Source organism: Thermobia domestica, chromosome 6 (assembly GCF_964235325.1).
Source record: "Thermobia domestica chromosome 6, izTheDome1.hap1.1, whole genome shotgun sequence".
Lineage (NCBI taxonomy): Eukaryota > Metazoa > Arthropoda > Insecta > Zygentoma > Lepismatidae > Thermobia > Thermobia domestica.
This window is the reverse complement of record NC_137459.1, coordinates 96,231,524-96,252,258: the sequence shown is the minus strand read 5'-3', so window position 1 is coordinate 96,252,258 and position 20,735 is coordinate 96,231,524. Positions and strand designations below refer to the sequence as shown.

At 34.1% G+C, this 20,735-nt stretch overlaps 1 protein-coding gene across 2 annotated transcripts in view; it reads right to left on the bottom strand.

Moving 5' to 3' along the window:
* The window catches only part of LOC145688107 (uncharacterized), a 153,135-nt gene that overhangs the window by 91,774 nt on the left and 40,626 nt on the right, over nt 1-20,735 (bottom strand). For both annotated transcript variants that reach the window (XM_081761853.1, XM_081761854.1), the window contains exon 2: nt 7,430-7,502. In XM_081761853.1, coding sequence (XP_081617979.1) covers nt 7,430-7,502 — 73 coding nt within the window. The remainder of the gene's footprint in view (nt 1-7,429; nt 7,503-20,735) is intronic.

Below are 20,735 nucleotides of genomic sequence, written 5' to 3'. Positions count from 1 at the left end.
AGTGGCAGAAATCAATCACTTCCGGTTTTAACGTCGATCGCTATGGAGTGCAGATGTCAATAGATATAGAGAAGCAGTTTCCCGCAACCGATTAAGGGTCTGAGGAACATATTTCATTTCAATCCTTAAGTCTCTACTAAAACAGGAAATGGTAGGCCTAGAAATCCACTACGAATTACAGTTTGCTGTAATCGATTAAGCGTCTCAACAATACATTCCCATTCTTAAGTCGCTACTAAAACCAGAAGTGGTATAAATCTGTTACAACATCCAGTTTAAATAATAATTAAGGAAATATCACACCATGCAAACCAAATTCCTTCACGTGGTGTACATATGACACTTCTATCATATTTCTTTGTGAGCCTTGCTACGTTAAACTAAATTCTTCATTTTTTCCCGTCAGACAGCGCTATTTGATAAAAAAGTAAGTTTTAGTGTTATCAAGTTTTTATACCAAATGTAAGAGTACTATAAGTTATTGTCGGTCTCCGAGTGAAAGTTGGTTTCTATTCATTAATTTACACACTTTTAGAATCTTGGATACAAACAGATTGAACACGATCACACAAAACTGTGTAAATTCAAAGTACTTCTTTTGTCGAAGGATTATCACATCCCTGTCGAAGTACAGTTCTGGGAGAGACTTTTCCCTTACAGAGTCATATAGCTACCTCCTTATTAAAAAGAAAAAAAAAAATGCAAGAGTACGCAAATCAGTCTTCTATATTTTTTGCAGGGTTGCCAGAAAATGAAAATCATATGATTATCCAATATCTTTATTTTTTGGTTTATTGAGTTTTATGCTTATATGCTGTATAGGCTAAGAAGTTGAGAATCACGAATGTAACGTTAGTAAAAACAATTATGGTGAGAAGGGCTAGGTTACTTTAATTATTTGAACTTCGTGTTTTTTTTTTCAGTAACGAGGCTCCAGGAGGTTGAGTTACTGCTTAAAGTCGGATCTGAGCACTACTGGAATTTGTATCTGAGGTAAAACTGCATTGGGAATTGAAGTAAGATCACGTGGTTTGAAAATGAGCACTTTAGCTACTTGGCCAGAAAAGGGAAATAAGACGAGACTCAATTCACGATCTGTCGATTTGCTCTAGTTAGCCTAAAGCAATAATAATATGCCTAAATGTGCCTAGGGAATAACCTCGGTATGAGTATTCTTTCATTACTTTAGGTATGTGACTCCCTTGTACATGTTAGTAAACGTGCCTTCGGAGTACGAGATTCTGTTCCGATTCTCGACGGGAACTAATATATTCTTGATCTCACGTTGGAACCTAGCCTACACCTCGTATAATACAGTACAGAAAATGGACATTAAACTACAAATCGATCAACCTACTATGGCTCTTTATAGTGTCATTATTGTATTGTATTGTCTCTGGACAAATAATAAAAATAAAAAAAATATAAGTCTTGTTATTGAACCTTGATTTTTAAATTTAGCTTCTCTTTCAGCAGCAAGGCTATATGAGATGGAACCTACACCCTAACGTGGAATTCGGAACACATGAGCTACCACTGGAAATCGAATCCGGAGTCCCACGCGCATAAGCCACGTACGCTAACCATGGTCTTGTTACTGTCGTAAATGTAAATATGTAAGTTTATATTGATTAAATATTACAGCGATACCATCCTTAACACATGTTGCTCAGTTTGTATGTCAAGAGGGTATTATTTATTTTTATTTTTATATATTTTTAGTTTTAGTTTTTTATTTTTAATTATTACTTTTACATATCCGGGAATGAAGATTTGGTATGAAGTACAGGTTCATGCGCCATTTCTTTTGTTGTAAAGCACCATGGAGTCTCTTATTGCAAATCATGTTTTGTAAATATTACATTAATATAAGATAATAATATCATAATGCATACCACACAATCTTCTTGAATCTATTATTTAGCATAAACAAAAGTGTAACAAATTAAAGAGAAGCAGAAAAAATCCTGAAAATATTTTTCATAATTACAAATGTAATAAGGTAGAATTAATACAATCAAGGAAGTTAAAATTGCAAATTAACGAGCGTATAGTATCCCGTTGTACTGTATGGATACTAATGTTGATCATTAACAAGAGGTGACAAATACAAGCTGAGGGTATTTGTAAACAGTGCCAACATATTTAGTACCAAAAGAAATAAATTAACCCATGAATGGAGAAATATTACGTAATGCAGATGCACGTCAGTGTTTATCATAGGAGTTGTTAAACCAAGAAGCCTAAGCTGAGCGTGACATATTGTTTGCATGCAAGAGATGTGTAGCGTTATGCAGTGAAACCTCTAAATAACGGGCACTGGTGAAATATGAATATTTGTGCTAAGTAAGAGGTGTTCGTTACAGAGATCTTACACAAATTTAGATTACTCACAGCTCATATAGAAATTGTACACTATATACCAGGGTACATACATTAATTACAAATGTAAATATAGGCTAATATAGAAATACTGTACTCAGTATTCGAATTACTTGGATAATGAGGAAAATGTCTTCTGTAAAGGAAAAAAAATAATGCTGGGGCATGTGTTTACATAGAGGCCTGAGGCCTTAGAACAAATATTATAACTAAATACTGAAAACGTAGATAGAACTAACCAATCAAGATGGTTTATGAATCTCTTGAGGAAAAATCAAATAGTTGTTTGACTGTAATCCTGCAGACACTAGTTCTGACCGAAGTTGCTCGAAAACACAAAAATAGTTCAAAGGATCTATTGAAAATTTATTTTGAAATTGTAGGAAATATTTTCTCTGCTAAACACGTATGAACTGAGAGCGATTTCTGTTCATTGTGAGAAGGTTACTGGGTCCTTGGGAGTAAATCAATTATCTACTTGAAAATCAATTATTTGTGACGCTGTCTTTACAGTTTAAAACCTTCTAAACCGTGATTTTTGTTTAAAATTTAAGTGACATTTTATGACATTCTTTATTAAGATCGACCCAACATTTATTTTTTATTGTTTATTCAAGAAGCGTTTGCATGCTCTTTTCGTACGAAGGCGTGGGGTTAATTTTTCCTTCTGAAATGGGTAAGTTATGCCTTTTACAAATCACTTCTAATTCATTGGGGATCCTTTGTGACGTCGTAAGTACCTATTAAGATGTAAACAATCTAAGATGAACAGTATTTTAGTAGAATTGTCAGGCTTCAGAAAAGAAAGCCAGTTTATTAATACTATATGCAATTTGCTTAAGAAAACGTCAAATTTTCTATGTATTAGTTTATTGGATGCAAATATGTAGCAAGATCACATTATACATATACACATTGTGTTATGCGTGTATGAGTGTACGTGTATAATCACATACTGAACATATTCTACTAACACAAATTAGTACAGCTTCGATAATTATTATTTTTCTAATATATCTAAAATTTACGATGTTCATGGAATTTAAGATGCAATGAAAAAAACACCTTTTTAAATTTAAAACAAATTATTTTGCTTTTCTTTTTACTAAAAAAAACTTTCATTTTGCAGAAAAGTTAATTGCACTCTCTGGAAATTCAAGTATTTGTTGCATGATGTGTGTCACCATGTAGGTCTATCGTATTTTTCAAGTTCAATATGCTAACTTTGACACCAAATACATATTATGTTTCTGTGTTAGAAGAGCTACTTACAAAAGTACTAAAAGCCAGAGAATCGTGTACCAGGATAATTTGGTACAAAGCCATTTTTTCTGGAAAGTGAACATTTTTTTTGGTTATTGATTTGACGTTAACTTAGATTAGGTTATCTCCGAAAGACTGTTACAAAGTCAAAAATCGGGCTTGGAGCCAATATGAAATGAAGAAAATGAAAAATGCAGTGGGCACTTTTTTAGGCATGTCTTCGAGCTGCATAACGAGTTTTAAAACTGTAAATTAAATTTTGAAACACATTACATTTAATAAATAAAGAAGCGCCAAAAATTTAAAAAAAAGTATGGGTCAAACAAAAAGATATGTAAGAACCTGGGTAGGGAAACATTTCAAATATATAGAGAAATATCAGGAAGGTAAGAATAGGCTCAGCATGTGATAATTATATCATGAGCTTGAGGTAACAAGTTACGAGAATAAATAAAATATAAAATAAAATAAAAAGTGGCAGACACGAAAAGAATGAGATGTCTGGATGGTTTATATATTTTGCGTGGGGGGATTGACTAACTTATTCATAAGCCAGGATCAAGGAGTACGTAATCTGGATGTGTTCCGTCGGCTAAGATTCGACTACAGTTTTATGACGCAAGTCCCTGGCAGTACGTTCATAAAGCGCTCACATAACTACACAATTTGTGAGCATAATCACATGAAAGTGAGACACGAACTTAAGAAAGCCAGAAAAATTTGAAACAATTAGACGACGAAGTTAAAATTTATTACGCATATTATAGATTTCCAGCAAGTTGTGTGGAAAGTTGTTTTTCATTGAAGAGAATCTTCATGATTAAAAGAATGTTATTCAATGCGAATCAATCCCTTAAGCTGAGATATTGGGAAATTTTTACAGATATTATTTTATATGCTAATAAAGCATGGAGGTATTGGATGTCTTCAACTATGACCGTATTATTGTAAACAAGTAGGTTTTGAGATATCGTTTTATAGAACATCACAGAAACATGATTGTAGAAAATGAAATTAAACTCATACATACGTTGCCCTATTCTTTTTCGATAAAAATTCCTCAGAAAATAACGGAAGTCAATTACAATCTTTTCCTTGTAGAATGATCTAGATTTTTTCCTGAATCAATATAGCTTACTACATTCGGTCTAAGTACCAATGACCTTGCATCCCGCGCTCACAGTCTGAATGTAGTATGACATCACAGTTATGTATTCCGTCAGGGTGTTGATAATCCCAATCTTCCTTAACCAAGTTAAGTTTGCAGTGAAGAAACATGTAAGGCTATATCAAAGGAAGGAGTTAATCGTCAGAAGAAATTAAACAATGGAAAATAACTGGGCTACAATTCTGAAACTAACTAATCGGATTTTGATGGTTCAAGAAATATAAAGTCTCATTATTGTTGAAACAAAAGCTTGGTTGTGATAGCTCTTTATATGACATAAGATTATTTTCCAATCTAATTTCTTGCTAATTCTGTTCTTTACCCATCCAATATATTTAGGATTTTTACTCATCTGACCTAGATATATCAAACACTTCAATACATATCAGAATAAGTAAAATACAATAAGTACTAATCGTAACGTTCTTTTGCAATGGCCCGTAAAATGAAAAGAAAAGAATTGATACATGGAAATCACTTCAAGCTAGTTTTTAACTACACAGAATGGTGAAGAATTGGTATCAGTTATTTCATTACGATATACAATAAATTCAGGAAGCTATTCTGTAAGTTTACTTCCAAATTTTGCAGTGATTTACGATGCTATTTGTTAAAGTATTCGTAAACACAATTTAGTACGGTATTAATAGTTTTCTAGTTTCATTTTAGCAAACGTTACTCATGGAATCTACTACAGAGATCAGGAAGTTAATTCTGAAGTACGTTTGGCAAGTAAAGGACCTTATTTTAAGGGGAAACAGGAATTTCACTTCCGTTGAATGGTATGGGTGGCGCGCTTTTACTGACCTCGTTTTGAGATTCATTGTCCACCAGCATAGGACCGTCCAGGCAATTAGCTGATTCCGGAAAACGAAAGAGGAAGATGGTCATTTTAGAGCAAGTTATTTAGTAATCAAAAGATTACTAGTTCGCTCAAAGGTTTTCTTTCATTTTGACTGATGAGCTATATGTTGACATGAGTAAACTGATCTAGAATAATGACAGGTGAAGGATAACAGTACTTCGACGGAAGTATTTTATTCTGGTCCTGTGCAGAATAATAATAATAAAAAGCTTCAAATAATTTACGTAATTTGCATCGCAATTTGTCATACTACAAAATAACTGATATAACTGAGAAAAAAAAATATGTCGTATACCTTTATGCAAATTTATGTTTCATATTCGTGAGCAACCTTCTACTATAATCTGAACTCGTAACAAAAAGTAACTTTGTTTTTGAGCATTTTCGTCTTCAGTCGTACAGCTTAGTTGACGAAACGGTCTTTTGGAATGCGAACAAAATATATACTTAAGTCCAAAACAAGACTTTCTTCTTTCGGAGATAAATCTAATCTAAAGAAAACTCCAGCTTATTTTATGAGATGCAAAACTTGTATGTTTTTCAAGTATGATACATATATTATTATTGGATCCAGGGATATATTCAATCAATTTTGAAGTTTTTCCGGCACACACAGAAGCATCTATCATTTCTATGACACGCATTTTTTTTAATGAAAATTTTAAAATAAATTGACACTTAATTCACGTTTAAGAATAAAATATTAATTATGTTTAATGTTTCTCATAAAACACTTTGATCGTAACACGATGCATGATATTAGTTCTAGATTAAACTCAAAATTACGTGCTATTAAGTCTAGATCATCGAAAAGGTTAGATTCAAGTAAATCTGATCTTACTTTCGAATCTAGAGTAATGCTATGGAGGTCATATTGGGTAAAGTAACTAAAAAAAACAAAGAAAAAAACATGCACTGTGTAACTGTTTTCACTTGTTTTCAACGTTGAATAGTCTGAGAAAATAAAACGGAAGAAAATCAAATTTTTGAGGGCTTTTTACCAATAACACAATTGATTTCCATACGATTTTTTGTTAGTAGACAAAAGGAAACTACATCATACACAGGAGTTATTATTACCTAATACCAAAACGCCTGCCAAGTTCAGCAAACATTGGGAACTTCTTAATTCGAGAAGCTCGTAAGCCACACTTTCATCTTAATAAACTGTAATGTTGATTCAATCCACATTGCAAAAGTGGAAATTGCTGAGGAGTGCAGACTTCGAGGGAGCAGCAACAAAACTATATGAGGTTTGTTCTTTCAACGATAGGCGTATAGAAAGTAGTGGCACAAACTATCCTGTGATCTAAAGGACTTCTCCACAAATTTGTCCTATTTTATAATTTTTAAAATAACTAAAATACAAAGAACAAGAACAAAATTTGGGATTGTGATGATCTAGTAATCACAAAGTATTACAAAATAATAATAATAATAATAATAATAATAATAATAATAATAATAATAATAATAATAATAATAATAATAATAATAATAATAATAATAATAATAATAATGAGTGTCTGAGACGTTGTTCACACTGTATCAATCGATGCCCACAGTATGTCCGTTCTTTTCGTTGGACATTCGTGAAACAATATTAGGATATTCACTATACACGTTTAGTATGATCATAATGTCATTTATATGAAATAAAATAACAAGCAGTTACATAAATATTACCTTGTTCCTTTAGACCATTCGTTACTGAAAGTACCATAAAATTTAAAATTTTAAATTATACTTACATTTTACTTTCCCCAATAATGGCAGTACCAGCAGAAGGCGTAAAAGTACTGATGAACTGAAACTCCACCACGTCTGTAAAGAAATAAATATATAACATAAGCTCAAATGGGTAAAGAAAATCGTAAATAAATCCTAAAACTCACTTATTCAATGTTGTTCTGAGGTAGTACTTTGTTCGGCGGTATGCAACAGTGGACACTTTTGGAACATTTCTCTGAAGTGTTTTAATTGACGTTTTTTCAGATGCTTCTTTATTTTGGTATTTATAATATATTTTTTTCAATTAATTCGATTTGACGACTGAAACAAGAGTATATTTTATGGATTTGGAAGGTATTGTGATCAAGAAATGGTAGTACCTGCTAATTTCCTCTACTTATTAGACTTCCAAACTATGTTATGCATAAGTGTCAGAAGTCTTACAGAGCGGCTATGTCCGTTCATCCGTTTGTCGAGAGGCATCAGAGCCAAAACTGTGATAGATAGTGGCAAGTAGTCTACTTGGAATGGTTTCAGTGCCCGAAGAATATATTTCATCTCCTCTGTTAACCCTCTATAGAAACCATAACTGGTAGAAATCAACTGTTTCCGGTTTGAACGTTAATAGCAATAGAACACAAACTATAATAGACAGTGGCGAGTGATTTTTTTCTTTGGAATTAATTCAGCGTTCCTAGAAAGAGTACCATATCGACCCGCACTACTCTATTAAAACATGAAGTGGTAAAAATTTACTAGTACTTTCGATTTCAACGTTGATCGCCATACGGAATAAACAACAATAGGTTGCGACAAGCGTTTTCTCGGAATCGATCCAATGTGTTAAGGAATGATTCTTCTACTCGTATTCTTCTACTAAAACCGGAAGTGGCAAAAGTTTACTACTAATTCCGGTTTTAACGGTAATAGCCATATAACAGAAAATATAACAAATAGCAACCAACGTTTATTTGGAATCGATTCAGCGTCTCAAGGAAAGTTACCATCTCCAGCCACAACAGACTACCAAACTCGGAAGTCGTGGAAATTTAATAGGATTCCCAGTTACAATATTGATCTTCATAGAGGAAAACGGCAAGAGCTATAGAAAAGTGGTCTTTTGAAACCGATTCAGTGCTTCAAGAATAGGTTCTACCTCCTCCATTAATCCTCTATCGAAACAGAGTGTGGTAGACGTCGAAAGTACCCTGTTTCAACTTGGTTCGCTATAGAACGGAAACGGTAGTACATAGCGACAAGCAGATTTTGGGAATAGATTCAGAAAACAATTGTAAGATATAGCCAGAATCTGATTAGTATGCTTTATCCCTCTCTATTCCCTCTTGCCCGGATTTATAGATCTGTTTTCCATCTTGAATTCGCATAGTTTAGAAGTCTACCGTAGTTTTATAACTGTGAAACGAAACTCATTTGTTTAAATTCTAATGCTTGCCTTTACAGCCAATCAGAATGCATAGAATAATATATCCAAACGAGCACCATTCCCCCCCCCAAAAAAAAACTGTTTTCACTTTTATTCTAAACCTCATTAAGTTCACTTTTCTCTGAAAATACTTTTTCGTTTTTTACGTTAAAACGAACTGTGATGTGCCTGCTATCTACAGCTAAAACGGTATTGTCAACTTCCATTAAATCTAAATGAAAAATGGCGTCAATACTGGCCTATTATGCTAAACTTCTTTAATTCCGTAGTTGATTATCTTCTTAACAAGCATTTTTCATCTACTTGGACCTCCGACCAATTATTGGAGCATTATAGCTCAGTCATTTTTAATGAAGCTGCTTCAAGACCGAGTTCCAATTTAGATCAACATTCTGGCAACGAATGTCCTGAGTATTTGAATACATTGTACGTTTTTGAGAAAAGCCATGACGTTTAAAATGGAAGTACGTTTATAAACCCAATTTACATGATCTTAGGGAACAGAACTTTAACAATCGAAACAAAATGAAGAAAAAGTATTATTTCAAAGAATTTTCAACGTGTTTTAAGTTATCGTCGGCTAAAACCTGTTAAGTCCAACACAACATGTTAATTTTCTCAGGCCATTAAAGTTCAAACGGCATGCAAAAGTGACATTTAATACACGCTCTTATAACGCATTTATCCGTATTATCACTGTTGTTCAAAAATATTATTTTGTCCCTTAGCAATTTTGAGTTTTTCTTTCTCTCTAAAATTTGTCAAAGTGGATTTAACGAAGTTTATCACAACATTCCTCAAGTAAATATTACAGCTGAGGGATAGGAGATAAAGAATGCTAATAGGGTATTTACTCATTTATCCACGAGAATTTTAAATACACAGAGATAAAATTAATTATTAGCCTAAGTGATTATATAATAACTGCTCTTATTTATTTATCTATCTATTTGTCTATTTGTGATAGTTTAGGATTCCTTTTCAACACCAAGAATATACGAGACGTGGATCTACAGGTTAAGGTAAAATTCGAACCAGTGTAATGCATTCAAATTCTAAAGCTCCTCTACCGGAGATCGAACCCGAGATCACGTGCACCAAAGACGCATTCGCCAGCCACTAGACTAGCGGGAAGCGCAACTACGGTTGTTGAAACGATCGTAAGTGTTCCTCTACAATTCGATTCAACATTCATTTGTGTGTCTGTCTCTCCATCTGTCCGCCTGTCATGAAACTTGGGTGTGATTTCTTTCAGGGTAAGGAAATAAGCTTATTGCTTAAGGCTATAACACATCAATTTGAAAGTTTGCTCATATACGTTGTGTTTCGTGATAAAGTAATTTTCCACGTTAATTTTCATTTAAAAAATATTTCAAAGCAGTACAGCATATATTACTTTCAAGATTTCCGCATCATTGCTGTTCTGTAGAGTTGGGGCAAATTAACATATATCTTAAGAAAATATATTTCACAATAAATTACGTAAAAATCCTTCAATATTGATGAAATATAGTTTGACTTTCATTTACAATTAGTTCTATTATTTGGGGTTAAAATCAGTCAGAAACAGGAGCATGAATTCATCTAAATTGTTTTAAGAAGAAAAACATGTTTTACAACAACTTTCGAATATATATATATATATATATATATATATATATATATATATATATATATATATATATATATATATATATATATATATTCTACGAAACATACTTTGTACTTTTTTAGTCTTACCAATGGGGTGTATTGTTGGGCAAAATCCTCCAGGATAATTTGCCGGAAAATAAACAAAATATATAATAATAATGCGGTTACTCTGAAGCTTGTCAATGGTGTGTATGTTGTTTGGGGTTGAAAAGAGTCACGGGCAAGGAATTTAATTCATCCTATACGATTAGAACATGTTTAATGATAGTTTCCTTTTAAAATGAGCAAACTTTCACTAAACATGGCATATGCTTTCTTTAAGACTTCTGAATGGACTTACCGCTTGGTGATGAAACAAGTCAAGAGCTTCCTCTGTGATGTACAAACCAATACTACACTCATGTAATGTATCGTTGTCTCTCTATGTAAGTTACAATATTAATTTAAATTTCAATGCTAATCAAATCAAATTCTAATGCTATTATTTCCTAATAAGACCATTATTGTTATAAGTCTTTATTCATAAACTGCCATCAATGTTCGCTCTCACTGAACAAAACTTGGACCTTGGACACGTTGAGAAAAGCAATTTAGTAAACCAAGCTTTGTGTCTAAAAACTTAGTTTTCTTTTTCGCATTGAGAAGCAACTTAACTCGTTGCACTCTTGAGTTTATACTGAATTACAGGTGGAAAAGATTGAAGTTCGACCATTGTGCAGTGTTCGAAGTGGGAATAAAGCAGAGCTGGTATGTTTTACTACAATTTTGACTCGACATACCGGCTATCTAAATATTGAAATACAGTGAGGGTATAATGCCTAAAATATTGCATTTCTATTTACATAATGACTCGAAACCATGGGAGGGGGCGCGGTGGCTCAGTGGCAGTGCCCTTCTCGCTGGTCTAGTGGCTAATACGTGCGCCTTTGGTGTACGGGGTTCCAGATTCGATTCCCGGTGGGAGAGTCTTTGTGATTTTAACTGTCCTCGATATTTCTGTGTTCGTGTCCCTGTCGTTCTAGGTAATTGAAAAAAGCAAGTTAAACGAGTAAAGCAAGTAAAATTAGTAATAAGTAGTTCAAGTAAGTTACTGAGGCACGTTCGGTGAGTCAGGTAACTTTTAAAAAAAGTGGTAGAGCGTTCACGTCCGGTGCTTGGGGTCCCTGGTTCGATCCCTGCTCGCGCCGTGCGAACTTTGTGGTGGACAAACACCGTGCTCGTGGGTTTTCTCGGGGTTCTCCCGTTTATTCCTACTTTCTTCATTTCGCCATTTCATTCATTTCTAATCATCACCGTATCCTTTAGCCAACCAGCATAACTGTGGGACGTAAAACTTAAAGATTTCATTTTTCCTTTTTGAAACCATGGGAGAGCTTCTTAGTTACGGGGAAAGGGAGCATGGAGAGGCTTTACTCCTCGCCCCCAGCTTTCTGGGAAAAATAAAAAAATATCCCCTTGTGTTTTATTATAGAGAATTATACAAGAAAATGCTCAAAAACTGAGTTTTTATAGGAACATTTTCAAAACAATTTCTTACAGGACAACTCCCAGACCCCCACTCGACTGAGGGGTTCTCAGACCCCCGGAATGAAATTTGGCCTCCCATTGTGCTCTAGTAAGATAATCAGGAAATTCATCGAAATTCATGCTATGAGGATTAACTTTCTGGTAAATGAATTTATTGGAAAAGCATGTAAGAGAGTTGCTTTTTAATTTTAATAAAAACTTCATACTGAAAATATTTAACTTCCATTAACTAACAATATCAAATTGAATTATCTAAAAGCAATCGCCACAAAGATATAAATATTAGCGATACACTCACAAACACACACCCAATCACCGCACACGTATTCAAAGTGTTATGCAATTATTAGAAAGAAGCAAAAATACTTTTAATGAAAACAACAGAATTTTTGATTGCATAAACTATATTCTTTCCTTCTTAAATATCGGACTCAGTTAAGTACTACTGTATCATTATAGTAACAAAAGAAGTCCCGGCGAACTCATAACAATACTTTCCGATGTTAGTTTAAGCGAGTCGCCGCAATACACTACTTTTTGTTTGAATTGGATCCATAATTCACTAATTTCTGTCATGGGACCCTTATCTGCAACCAATACAACCAACACGAGTTCCTGCGTCGGAACAAGGGGTGAACTTCTTTCTAGACATCTCATTTTAAAAACAAAAGGTAGGAAAAATAACAAAAATGTCTGTGTTGGCAACGTAGAAATCGTTTCTAAATAAGAAATTAAATCTTTAACGAGCAAATCTATTCGTCAATTACTGTGCATAAAAATGGATTTATTAAAGGTAAATTAGCATCTATTTTCCAGTGACGGTATGTCTTGATCACTGGAAAACCAGAGACGGTATGTGTTCATCATTGACAAACCAGAGGCGGCGTGGCATACCACCGCATACCATCTCACTTTGACCACTGATCCTGTGAATCTGGACATTTTGCAAGCGACTTCGGTTTCGGGGACACTAAAACGTCGTGGGATGGATTTTCAGCAATTTAAGTAATCTTTCATTTAGTTGGTCGTGTGATTTGTTGTGTGGTGTAGCAGACAAGAAAGCTGTAAATATTTCCGAATTATGAACATTTTAATGGAATCTTACACGTACGTATAAGTGTGTAGTGTGTAAAGGAACGTCGAGTAGTTATCTGCAGATATGAAAAAAATATATACTCGTACATATAGTCGTTTTTTTTAAATTGCCAAGAACCGTGTGAGTACATTTCTTATCCTCTGAACCATGTCTTGAAATGTTATGCTCTCTTTTCGTAATTTACGTTGCTGTTTGGAATAGGCTATAAAACGTAGATATTTCAAGAGGGACGTACGCAGGGGGTGGGATTTGGGAGTCTGAACCTGCCGAAATCCCGATTTTTGTGCAAATTTAGTCTAATTCTAGAGGCAATTTTTCAAATTTTAATATAATTTATCCTCAAATTGAATTTGAACCTCCCCAAATACTTTTGACCCTTCCGAAATAAATTCCTGTGTACGTGCTTATATTTAAATTCTTTTTTATGAAAATGCTGTTCTACTCAAAAGTGTAGGGTTTCAAGTCTGAACAACGGGAGCTAATTGTGCTATATATTGTGTTCATTATTATTATTATTATTATTATTATTATTATTATTATTATTATTATTATTATTATTAATAATAATAATAATAATAATAATAATAATAATAATAATAATAATAATAATAATAATAATAATACTGTGAAAGGTATGCAACCAACCTATATATAACTGATCGAAAATGGCCGCCGAATCCATACTTTTTGGGGTCGCTGAGATGAACAGAAGATGCCGCTTAAATCCACAAATTCAAAAATGAAATGAAATCTTTAAGTTTTACGTCCCACGGTTATGCCGGTTAGGCTAAAGGAGACGGTGATAATGAGAGATGAGTGAAATGGTGGAATGAAGAAAGTGGGAGGAAACGGGAGAACCCCGAGAAAACCCACGAGCACGGTGTTTGTCCACCACAAAGTCCACACGGCGCGAGCTGGGATCGAACCAGAGATCCCAAGCACCGGAGGTGAACGCTCTACCACTGAGCCACCGCGCCTCCCAATCCACAAATTCAGCCCCATTAGTACTCCTAAGGGTGGGGGGACGGGAACTTGTAAAGGTAATTGAAAATTACCAATATTTGTGTCGAATTCATAGTTTTGGGGCTACATAAGTTCATTGGTGACAGTTTTGGTACTCTTTATGTCCAAAATGAAACTATTCTCTCCGTGCGAAGAACGGGTATTCTGCTAGTCTTTAATAATAAGGAACGGAAGTTTCACATATTCAACCCTTTAATATATTTCTCACTGCTCAAATTTACTCACTTGTGCGGTATATGTGTGTATGTGTATGTGTAACATATCTTTTTGAGTTATTTGAAAAACATACAAATAATAAAGAGGGATTTTAACAGAAATCAGAAAACTAAAAAGTAGAATTAAAATCTGTTGCTTTAAGTATTTTTTTCCGTTAGCGAAATACATTGTATATATATGCTGCAGACATGTTACAGCAAGTAAGATTACTAGCATCAGACGAAGAAATGGTTTTTAAATTATATTTTTCGGTTTTTGCCAATATTTCCGAACAAATTGTTTTTTTTAATGGTTCCAAAATTTCCGGAAATTTTACACAGCACAGGAAGATATCTCTATAAAATACATGTTTGATTTAACATATTAACTAAAATGATTCTGGTCCCATTATTTTAACACTTCCCTGCCATCAAGGAGGAACTTCATAAGATTGCTCAAGATAATTTTAATGCGTCTATACTACGTAATTAAGCTAACTAGGATTATATTTTAATTTCTTTCGTAGCCAAAATTCTATTCTATCACGGTGCTAATTTTAGTGTTTGGATAAGTTGTGCACAAAATTTCCCTATTCTAATACAAGAAACATAAGTATTCAATTATCTTAACTCTAAACTAGTAAATATAAAATAGTTTTCATTTTGAAAGCATAATATAACAAAATATTCGAAAATTTCAATTTTTTCCAAATTTTCCGTTTTTTTCCAAACTCGGGAGAAAAAACGTAGAAAAGCTTTTTAAACCCAAAATTTCTGTTTTTTTTTTTTTCAGGAATTCACAACACTAGTCTGAACACACACTGCATCGAACACTCCAACGATGGGCCTCCGCAGCTCACGACCCATTCATGTTCGAATGTTAACACCATGACATCGGCAACTACGACTGAAATGAACACGTGACCATCGCCACTAGGCCTTGGCACAATGGCAGAGCGTTGCATTGTCTGATGAATCCTGATACCTTCTTCATCATGACGATGGGAGTGTGCGAATCCGTCATGTTCCAAGGGAACAGCTCCTTGACACCTGTACTGCGGGACTGAGAGAAGCTGGCTGCGGCTTAATTATTATCTGGGGAACATTCACGTGAGCATGCATGTGTCTAGTGGAGTTTGAGCAAGGCACCATGACGGCCGAGGAGTATCACACACTGCTTGCAGACTACGCACATCCTTTCATGGCGACTATGTTCCCAACGGCAGTCGCATTTTTCGATAAGATAATGCACCATGTCATAAAAACAGGAGTGTGATGGAGTGGTTCGAGAAACACAGGGGCGAGTTTCAAGTGATGTGCTGGCCCCTCAACTCGCCAGATCTGAACCCAATCGAACACATCTGGGATGTGATTGAACGTAACGTCAGGGCTCATCGCCCCCTCCCCGGAATTTATGGGAATTAGGTGACCTGTGTGTGCACATGTTGTCCCAAATCTATCCAGCGACCTACCAAGGATCATTGCGTTCATGCCAAGACGCGTCGCCATTGTTATCCGTGCCAAAGGTGAACATACTGACAATTATGTAGGTAGTCAAAATGGTCTGGCTGATGTGTGCGTATATTTTAACTCGTATATTTTGTCTCGACACGAATTTCGAGACGTCTCGTCTCGAATTCCTGTCGAGTCGAGACACGAGTTGAGACAGAAACATATTTTCGAGTCGAGACAACATTTTCTCAAGTCGAGTCGAGACAGGCTTAAATCTCGACTGGTGCGCATCTCTATGTATGAAATATGGGCTATAGATAACCACCGTTATACGTTAATAATTTAACGGGTTGATCCATTAACAAACTCGGCTGAGATTAGAATAATGGAATATGGGCTATAGATAGCTACCGTTAAAGTCTTTGTTATCCGTCAATCCGTTAACGAATTGCCTCCATTAACGAACTGGTCCGAGATAATCACTCTAGCTATCTATTGCAAACCTAGAACTAAAGAAAATTTAGTAATGAGAAATGCTTTTATGTGGATTCAGCGTCCCAAGATAGTTTCCAATTGATAGATCAAGTATGACGTACTTCTGTCAATACTTCTGGCACCTTTCAGTTCCAAAGAAATATGCTACAACTATAATGGTTACGTTTTGTAACCTATAAACTTTATAACGAAAGAGAAAATTATAATTTTTGTCCACATTTCGGAAACAGGAAGCTTTGAAGAAATAGATCGAAGATCAGGATGCTGAGTAAAAGTGTTGCATGAAAACAAATGTGAATCATATGCCTATGGTATTCTTCACATAGCATCTATACTGTTTAGAACCAAAATGGCATTTTTTTTTTAACTAATACTCTCATTGTCACCGAAAGTGACGAATTACTTGATTCATCCATTCAGTTCTTGTTACTCTATCGGTAGATTTAACCGGTTTCTACTTTGGCTCTCCATAGAGGTGAATTTGTAAGAAAGAGCCAAAAATGGTTTCTAATATGGATTTAATGTCCCAAAACTAGGGTCTATGACCTACCCTTATCCCTCTCTTGAACCTGAAAGTAGTAGATCTACTTTTGCCAATAATGCATTGTTTGTGGCTCTGCTGAAGTTTCAGAATGTGAAGTGGAACTCATTTGTTTACACAAACGTCTCAAATATCTGACGAATACTTGTTAATTCTACACAAAAGGTAGGAGATTATAACCGCAGAATGTACTGAAACATTGACAGAAATCTTTACTGATTTATTCTCGTGTAAGGTAATTTTGTAGCAGAAAGCACGAAATCCCATTCAGCAATATATGGTGACAGACAACTGTCATTATTGAATTCAGATATAACTTGTCTTTTTAATAAGCAAGCATCTTAGACGCTCTGGTCGACAGGCTTCAATGAGATCAATGAAGTAAAGAACGGGTGACCACTGAGAGAAACCAGACGGATTCGCATAAGGTGGTGTTCGCCTAGGACACCTGAACAACTGAAAAGCTACTGGATTAAAGGGAGTAGTATTGCGGCGATAGGATTCGCGATATGCCGACCACAAATTCCCCAATTTGAAATCGATAACTGGTTGACTTACACCGTTCACAGCTTCATGCCGAGGATTTTAATCATTGTTCGATCTACTTATACTACACGAATTTAGGTATAACTTTTGCATTAATGCATTTATCAACATTATTTTCTAATTTTACCGAAGAACTGTCCCGGATATATCCAGAGATAGTCCTCTTAAAACTTAAGACACAAACCCTAACAGAAACCCAAAGACACTGCATTGATTGAGATTTTACCTCACTAAACTTCCAATTCATAAATACGAGAATTCTTATAGAACTGTTATGTCCGTCAGTGCGTTTGTTGACAAGTATAAGAGGAAAAACTGTAAGCGATATCGAGAAGCGGTTTCCCACAATCGATTCCGCTTCCCAAGAATAGGTGATGTCTCCTCTGTTAACCCTTTATTCAAACCGGAAGTGGTAGAAAACAATCATTTCTTGTATCAACGTTCATCATCACAGAAAAATAATAGCGAAAAGAGGTTTTCTGATGTTGATCTTTCTTCTTGTCTTCTTCTTTAGTTTAAAGTACCACATTATGCTCTGAAACTAAACGAGACTGATTATGATAATGAACGAAATAGTGTAATGAAAAAATGGAAGGAAACGGAAGAATTCCGAGAAAGCCAACGCGCACTGTGTTTGTCCACCACAAAGCTCACTTGGTTCGAGTTGGGATCGATATAAGGATTTCACCCATCAGAGGTGAACGCGCCAGTGGTTCACTTTTACAGATGTGTTCAAATTATTAGACTCAACGTTCATTTTCTGAATATTTTACAGTTCTTACAATATTATATAAGAAAAACGCGTTTGAACTTAGTCCAAATTACTGTTCTCTATCTCTGTTCTAATTGCTTGTGGTCATGGAACATGCTTTTCAATATCAATACAACAAATGTGTACGGAACATTCAACTGCAAATAATATACAGTGTGCGTATCTAAATTAAAAAAAAAAATGAAATGGAATACTTACAAGAAAATTATCTCTTATACAAAGATTAATATTTCGTATGAAATTCGTTATTCTTTATTAAGTCTTTTATCCTTTGTGGCATGCTATATACTAGTTTAGAACATTTTGAGTTCAATTCAGCATCGTGACACCACAAATTGTTGATCTCCTTGATCAATTGATGTTTCGTCTATTTATAAGACTTTCCAAACCCCAATAATCAATCCAATATTCATAGCTATGTGAGTAGTAGCTCATTTTCATTTTAAAACATAGCAGTTGAACAAAACATTTATGCACAGATTCAATCTTGTTTGTTAAAGTTTTAGAAATGCTGTTCCAAATTACCGAACCAAATTCTAATTTTGGTCTTGCAGGTAATTTATATAATAATAATAATAATAATAATAATAATAATAATAATAATAATAATAATAATAATAATAATAATAATAATAATAATAATAGATATTCTGTCATTATTGGCAGGTCACTTCCGGCAACTGAGAAGCTTCCACGCCACTTTTGTTTTGATATCGTCCATTAATTGTAGTCTCATTCGTCCCCTCCCTCTCTTTCCTGGCTCCATATTGTCTAGCACGTCATTCATGATACAGTTCCTTCTCAGCCAACACTGAAATATGTGTTTTCTTATTTTTAATTAAAAGCCTATATACCGAATTCCAGACCTCCAACTTAGGGGAACATTCGGCACTTTCTGAATAACCAAAGATAACTTTGAATAATTGTGAAAGTCATTTTTACAATACATTTGTCAAGAATTCATTCTAAAATACATTTCTTCTTATTTTTATTTATTTAGGAGTTTATATACTGAATTTGAGATCTACCAACTCAAGCGACTCCCCATATTTGCCACTTGTGAATAAATAAAAAGCAAGTTTCAAAATTGTAGATTTTTTTTCCTTTTCTCTTTAGCAGCGAAATATTAGAAAATGCTGAAACACATTTTTCCTCATTTTTAGTGGAGAATTTATATGCAGAGTTTATCTTCCTAACTTCAGGGATTCGCGAGATACACTAGTATTGGCAAAAAGTTGAACACTCTTTTACCCCCCTTTTTTTTACGTTTCTACTTACAGTAATATGGCTTGAGCGGGGAAAGTCGGTCATTTTTATTCTTTTATATAATAATATAGACTAGCAAGACGACAGTATAGAGACTATTAATGCACTTACGCTTCCATTTTTGTTTAATTATAGTGTTGTCGAAAGATAAGACAATCAACAGATGACTTTAAGTGAAACAATATGAGGTGCTTTGGGGTAAATTCTGATGTTTTTCGAGAAAATAGAGAAATACGTTGTATATTATTAAAAAGGTATGTTTTACTTCCAATCGGATGCAGTTGATATTTTTTACTCTGCTAAAAAAGATTGTTGAATTATATATATATATATATATATATATATATATATATATATATATATATATATATATATATATATATATATACGACAAATATAAAATTATGTTTTAGGGTAGAGCTGAAAAATGGCACACGGGATTTTTTGGACTTTCCTAACCACCTTTTGTTACAAAATTCCCATATATAGTAATAAATAATTAGATTTCAAATGAAGGGTGTGAGACAAGAACATGGTAACCCACAATGTTACTATTTTAAGAAATTAAGTTTTCTACTGCACAATTCATTTTCAAAGTTGGAAAGCTGATTTTTCACATAAGACTATACATGAAGGATCAAAATAATCAAAATAGCGAATTTCTAATTTTGTATGCTGCTGTGTGGGTTACCATGTTTCAACGTTTAAGCCATAATTGATACAAATATTATTTTCTGAAGCTTGTGTATTTACTTTCCGTTATGGCTTACATTTTGTATTGGTTTTTCATATCAGGAAACAATATTTGTTGACTCATTAACACAAAACATGAGTATTACAGAAACGTAGCTAACGACATCAAGAAAATTCAAACGAGGGAAGTTTTAATTCAACTAATGCAAATATTACAAGCTTTGTGAAAAAAAAACTTTATTAGGACTAACTAAAGAAATCGATTCTAAATTAAGAAGAAAATCTAATACGAAAACGATTTTTTCACAATATCCAAACAGAAGTTTACACAAAAAGGAATCTTTGAGTATATTGCTTTTACTCCAAGATGTGCTGATCCTCCTCTGTATCATCAAGTTCTCCTATGTCAATTTGATACACACGTTAGAATATTAATATTGGCGCTATTTCCGTTTTTCACCCCGGAGAGCCATTCCTAACTTAACCAACCCTAATCCACTCCGTTAGCTTGAGTATTTGTCACAATTAGGTTTGGTTTCTACATCAAACAAAACTGTAGTTACATAGGATGCGAAAAATGGAATGTAGGCCCTTGTACTTCACAAAAGGAAAGCATTATTAATA